Source organism: Alligator sinensis, unplaced genomic scaffold (assembly GCF_000455745.1).
Source record: "Alligator sinensis unplaced genomic scaffold, ASM45574v1 scaffold1065_1, whole genome shotgun sequence".
Lineage (NCBI taxonomy): Eukaryota > Metazoa > Chordata > Crocodylia > Alligatoridae > Alligator > Alligator sinensis.
This window is the reverse complement of record NW_005842812.1, coordinates 607,454-613,243: the sequence shown is the minus strand read 5'-3', so window position 1 is coordinate 613,243 and position 5,790 is coordinate 607,454. Positions and strand designations below refer to the sequence as shown.

General features: G+C 66.0%; 1 protein-coding gene across 1 annotated transcript in view; it reads left to right on the top strand.

Annotated features, from left to right (window-relative positions):
• The window catches only part of BAZ2A (bromodomain adjacent to zinc finger domain 2A), an 11,000-nt gene that overhangs the window by 1,694 nt on the left and 3,516 nt on the right, over window positions 1-5,790 (top strand). Inside the window, exons 4-18 of the mRNA XM_025191376.1 lie at window positions 412-718; window positions 1,036-1,390; window positions 1,476-1,584; window positions 1,837-1,938; window positions 2,175-2,385; window positions 2,582-2,643; window positions 2,895-2,960; window positions 3,038-3,229; window positions 3,354-3,608; window positions 3,792-4,006; window positions 4,260-4,334; window positions 4,441-4,606; window positions 4,843-4,902; window positions 4,991-5,135; window positions 5,251-5,741. Of these exons, the coding sequence (XP_025047161.1) occupies window positions 412-718; window positions 1,036-1,390; window positions 1,476-1,584; window positions 1,837-1,938; window positions 2,175-2,385; window positions 2,582-2,643; window positions 2,895-2,960; window positions 3,038-3,229; window positions 3,354-3,608; window positions 3,792-4,006; window positions 4,260-4,334; window positions 4,441-4,606; window positions 4,843-4,902; window positions 4,991-5,135; window positions 5,251-5,741 (2,811 nt within the window). The remainder of the gene's footprint in view (window positions 1-411; window positions 719-1,035; window positions 1,391-1,475; window positions 1,585-1,836; window positions 1,939-2,174; window positions 2,386-2,581; window positions 2,644-2,894; window positions 2,961-3,037; window positions 3,230-3,353; window positions 3,609-3,791; window positions 4,007-4,259; window positions 4,335-4,440; window positions 4,607-4,842; window positions 4,903-4,990; window positions 5,136-5,250; window positions 5,742-5,790) is intronic.

The following is a 5,790-nucleotide window of genomic DNA, read 5'->3' as shown; positions in this document are numbered from 1 at the left end:
GCCTGTAGCTGCTGCATTGGCCTGGTTCTACAGGGCTGAGACCCAGGCTGGGGTCCCAGGAGCTGGGGCAGGGCCTGGGGATACCCCCATCTCCTCACCTGGGTGGGAATGAGTGGGGTGCTCCCTGGCTGCCTCTCTTATACCCCTGTGCTGCAGAAGCTCCTCCCCCTGGGAGGTGGGGCACAAAGCCCTCCCCCAAAGGGGTGGAGTTGCACCTGGGCTGCCTTATTTAAAGGGCCGGTTCCCCACCCCAGCCTATTCCCTGATCCCTCTCCCAGCCCAGGAGGAGGTGGCAGTTAGGTAGGTGATTACTCAGACACATTAGCATATCGTTAGCATCTCAGCCATTTTGGGATTCCCCAGAGGAAGTGCAGCGGTTAACCCCTGCGGCGCCAACCACATTCGAGGCAGCACTGGGAGCTTGGATCTTCCCTCCCTCCACTCTTTGCCAGCTCCTGGGCTTGGTGTGCGCCCCATAGCAAGGGCTTGACGTTGTGGTTCTGGCTCCCTCCCGCAGACCCAGGCACGGGCGACCTGTATGAGATGGACTCCTCGCAGCTGGTGAGCGACAAGTCCCCGCTGGAGGAGCCGCCTGACATCTCAGCCCTGACGCCTGCTGGCTCCTTTGCGCTGCTGGCGGACGACAGCCAGGCCTCGTCCTCCTCGCTCTTCGCCAGCCCCCGCTCCCCACCTGTCCTGGGGGAGTCTGTCCTGCAAGGTGAGGCCCTGCCAGAACCAACCAACCCCCCACCCCCCCAACACACGTGCACACATGTCCGATGCGCAGGCAGCACTGCTCAGTGGCTGGAGCAGCAGTGGAGGGTTGCAGAGGGGGCTCTGCTCCCAGCCTCTGCCTGGAGGACATCCGGCCACACAGCACGTCCTCCTCCCTCGCTGCACCTCCCTGTACAAAAGGGTTTGGGAGCGGGGGAGAGTCCTGAGAGGCCCCTAGTGCCTGCCCTCCCCATGCTTTGCACTCTGGGGTGCAGCTGGATGCCACCCCCTTGCCCACCCACTTGTCTACCCCCTCCCCAGACAGCAGCTTGGACTTGAACCACAGCAGCGACCCTGGCCCAGAGGAGCCGGAGCCCCTGGAGCTCGACCCCCCACTGGCACCTGAGTCCCCAGCTCGGTCCCCCTCCCCCGAGGAGGAGGAAGAGGAGGATGAAGAAGCAGGTGATGAGGGCTGCCCAGAGGTGTCTGCTGTCCCTGAAGCAGACGGTGAGGAGGCCGCACCGCTCAGCACATCAATCAGCGGTAAGCACCGGGGCCCCCAGCACAGCCCACCCCCCCGGACCATGGTAACTAGCACATGTCCTCTCCCAGCAGCCGAGACCCCGCGCCGCCGCATTGCAACGGAGGAGGAGGTGCGCTTCCCTCTGCAGCATGGGTAGGTGCTGCTCCTGGGCGGGGGCCAGGGGGAGCATGGGGGAGGGGAGCTGGCACATGCTGAACTAACGGGCTGTGATGTGCAGGTGGCGCCGGGAGGTGCGCATCAAGAAGGGCAACCACCGCTGGCAGGGAGAGACCTGGTACTACGGACCCTGTGGCAAACGCATGAAGCAGTTCCCTGAGGTCATCAAGGTAAGGCTGGGCTGGGGGCCTTGGGGGGTCTTTCCTGGCACTAGCACTTTGGGCAGTTTCCAGAAGCCGGCAGCTGCAAATGCCACGTGCTGAGGATGGACAGCACTGGGTTCCACCTCCATGGCCCATTCCTGTGGTTCTGTGCTCTCCTGCCAGGCTTCACTTCTCCCATCAGCCCCTGTCAGGTTGTGGGGGGGGGGAGCTGTCCCCAGCCTGCAGCCCTAACCGCTTCCCCCCACTGTTGCCCACCAGTACCTGAGCCGCAACGCAGCGCTGGCTGTACGGCGCGAGCATTTCAGCTTCAGCCCTCGCATGCCTGTCGGAGACTTCTATGAGGAGCGTGACATGCCCGAGGTGAGGGCTGAGGGATTTGCAGGGGAGGGGGCTGATCATGGAGCTCAGTCTGGCCATTGGGTGGTGGGGAGGGGGTTGCAACTAGTTCTGGGGGCTGCAGCCCTGGGGATACTTGGAGGAGGGGGGCTGGGAGACGAGGCTGGAGCTGTGGGGGGTCTGGGCAGGGGACTTTGCAGTGGTGGTGGGGCGAGAGTAACCTCCCGGCAGGGCTGACTCTGGTTCCCCGGTCCCAGCAGGGCCTGCAGTGGGTGCGGCTGACCCCGGACGAGATCCCCGCCCGCATCCAGGCCATCACGGGCAAGCGTGGGCGCCCCCGCAATGCCGAGAAGGCCCAGCCCAAGGACCCTCCACCCACCAAGCGAGGCAGGGGCCGCCCCCCCAAGCTCTGTATGCTCGACCTGCTCAGCAAGACGGACGCCCGGCTGCTCCGCCGGCTGGAAGCCCAAGGTACCCTCCCGTTCCCTCTCCTCTTCCCCATGCCGGAGCCAGCCTCCACCTGCCCAAGTGGCCCTGTGGGCTGGCAGGGCCTCTGCTGTGGGGCCATGGGTCTATCCCGCCACCAGGCCCGAGAGAGGGCTACCCCCACCCATGCCCCAAACCATGAGCAGCAGATTTGATCCCTTCCTCCCTCCTCATTTGCCAGAGGTACTCAGTGATGAGGACAAGCTGAAGATGAGCAAGATCAAGAAAAAGATGAGGCGGAAGGTGGGTGTGGGGGCTGGAGACAGCCTCAGACACTCCCCCCCATTGCTTCCCGTGTTATGGGGCCCTGGTGTCATCCCTGTGGTTACTGCGGAGTCCGGGTTGGGATCTGGGGGTGTTGCAGACCCTGGGGCTCTGGACCTGGCGGTGCTCACTGCCAGCTGTAGTCGGTGTGGGGGGACTCTGTGGTGCTGCCCCCAGGGCTCGGTAAGGGGGGCCAGGCCAGACACCTGAGCCCCACTCATCCCCTCCAGGCGAAGAACAAGCAGAAGCAGGAGGCCAAAGCACCCAAAGCCAAGGAGGCCAAGAAGAAGGGCAAGGTGGGTGTGAGGATTGGGGTTGGGGCAAGAGGGGTAGTGTCCGTGGCTCTGACTGTTGCTCCGTCCGTGTGCCACAGGCTAAGGAGAAGCGGGGCAAGGCGGAGAAGGCCAAGGAAAAGCCACGGGCCAAGGACAAGAAGGGCAAGGGGGGGCGCAAAGCCGACAAGGTGCTGCTGGCTCAGCGTCGGGCAGAGGAGCGGCGCCGCCACCAGAGCATCCTGGAGGAGATGAAGAAGCCCACGGAGGATATGTGCCTGGGGGATCATCAGGTTGGCCACACACTGCAGAGGGGCGGAAGGACTGTGGGGGGGGGGGGGGCGCTCGAGGGGGGGGGAGGATGGTGGGGGGGGGGGGGGAGCTCCTGGCTCTGACGCCCTCCTTGTCCCCCTGCAGCCCCTGCCCACCTTCTCCCGCATCCCCGGCCTGGTGCTGCCGAGCACTGCCTTCTCAGCCTGCCTGGCCACCGTGGAGTTCCTGCACAGCTACGGCAAAGTGCTCGGCTTCGACGTGCCCCGCGACGTGCCCAGCCTGAGCGCCCTGCAGGATGGGCTGCTGGGGCTGGGCCAGGGGCCTGGCCAGCTGCAGGACCTGCTGGTGCGGCTGCTGCAGGCTGCGCTCTACGACCCCGGCCTGCCTGCCTACTGCCAGGTACAGGGAGGGGACAGGGACAGTTCCCACGGAGGGGGTGCAGCTGAGACGTGTGTGTGCCCACGTACCTGCATGCATGTGTGCGTACTGGTGCAGGTGCCTGTGGGTGTGTCTGTGTGCACGCATGTCTGCCCATGTGTGTATGTGCAAGCCCACGTGTCTAACACCTCCCTCCACCCGCAGTCTCTGAAGATCCTGGGGGAGAAGGTGTCCGAGATCAGCCTGACACGGGACACAGTCTCTGAGATCCTGCGATGCTTCCTGGCGGCGCACGGGGCGGGGGCGGAGCTGTGCGCGGGGCTGCACACGCAGCCCTTCCAGGCGCTGCCTCCTGAGCACAAGGCGGCCGTCCTGGCCTTCCTCATCAACGAGCTCAACAGCAGTGCCCTCATCATCAAGTAAGGAGGGACAGGGGGCAGCAAGCCACCCAGAAGGTTTAGGGGTGGGGCCTGTTGTGAGACTACGCATCCCAGCATGCATTGCTGCATCCTGGAACCAAGGGCAGGGCTGTAGCAGTGCATGGCCTGCTGGGATCTGTAGTCACCCTGGGGTGCCCTTGCACCCTGGGGGGGAAGGAGGGGGGGCCTGATGGGTGGACAAAGGGGGGCTGCTCTGCTGCATCCTAACCTCCCCCACCCCCTTCCTCTACAGCGAGATCGACAAGACGCTGGAGAGCATGTCCAACTATCGCAAGAACAAATGGATCATCGAGGGCAAGCTGCGCAGGTCGGGGCCCGCGGGCTGGGGGAAGGGGCAGGGGGGACTATCTGTAACAGCTCAGCTTGGAGGGGGGCAAGGAGGTGGCATGGGGGCTCAGGCCGGTGTCCTGCAGGCTGAAGCTGGCCCTGGCCAGGAAGACTGGGCACGTTGAGGGTGAGCTGCCAAATCCAGATGAGGGGCGGCGCCGGCGCAGCTCCCGCCTCACAGAGGAGAACAGCGGCCTGGAGCCGGAGGAGGAAGATGAGACCCGGGGCCACAAGTCCCGCAAGGAGGAGGAGGTGACACAGCCGGGGTGGGCGCCGGGGTCAGGGGGAAGTGCGGGGAGCTCCCGCGAGCACCAGAGCCAGGACTCCTGGGTTCTGTTCTCAGCTGCCGCCTCACTTGTCCCTTCCCCGTGCCTCATTTCCCCATTTGGGCAGCAGGGTCAAAGGCAGTGCCCAGGGGCGCCAGCAGCAGAGCCAAGGGGCTCCCAATCCCCTGCAGCCTCTGACCTGTTCCCTTCTTCCCCTCCCAGGCTGAGGCGTCTGCGTCCAGCATCCCCGAGCTGGAGCGGCAGATCGAGAAGCTCACCAAGGTGAGGCTGTGCTGGAGGTGGTGGGAGCGGGGCGCGGGTGGCTGGGCCCCCCCACCCACTTGCTCACAGCCCCCCTCCCACCTGGCAGAGGCAGATGTTCTTCCGGAAGAAACTGCTGCAGGCATCGCAGACACTGCGTGCAGCCTCGCTGGGCCAGGACCGGTACCAGCGCCAGTACTGGGTGCTGCCCCACCTGGGCGGCATCTTCGTGGAGGGCACTGCAGGCGCCGCAGGTCAGCAGGGTTGGGTCCACCTAGGCGGTGTGCACCAGGGCTTCAGTCTCACTGGGGATGGGGTTCTCTGCTGGGGTGCGTGGGGCCCCCCTTCACCCTCTCCTTCACTCTCCAGCCATGGACGATGCTCCAAAGCCAGAGCTGCCGTCAGACGAGGCACCCCTGCCCCCCGCGGTGAAGCCGGAGCCCGCAGAGACGCCAGTCAGCGGCCGACCCAGCTGTGCAGCGGCGCGGGCGCGGGGCCGGCCCCGCAAGAGCCGGGAGGAGCCGGTGGGACCCCCCCCTCAGCCTCCCCCCAACGGGCTGCTGGAGGAGCCGGGGCCGGGGCTGGGGCTGGGCCAGCACGATCTCACACAGTCGGCCTTCCTGTCCTGGCTGAGCCAGACGCAGGCCGCCCTGCTGCACAGTGCCGTGCTCACCCCTGAGAGCAGCCCCGGGGCAGGGGGTGCAGGCCCCCCCCCTGCCCCATCCCCTGGGCCCGAGGACAGCACCGCCGACAAACCAGGGGGGCCTTGGCTCAACCTGCTGCCCCGCATGCCCTGTGCCGACACCACGGGCTCTATCACTACCTCCCCTCCGGACCAGCCCACAGCCCTGGGCATGCAGGTATGTGGCAGCAGGGCAGGGGGCTGGGTAGGAGGCAGCAGGGTCTTGG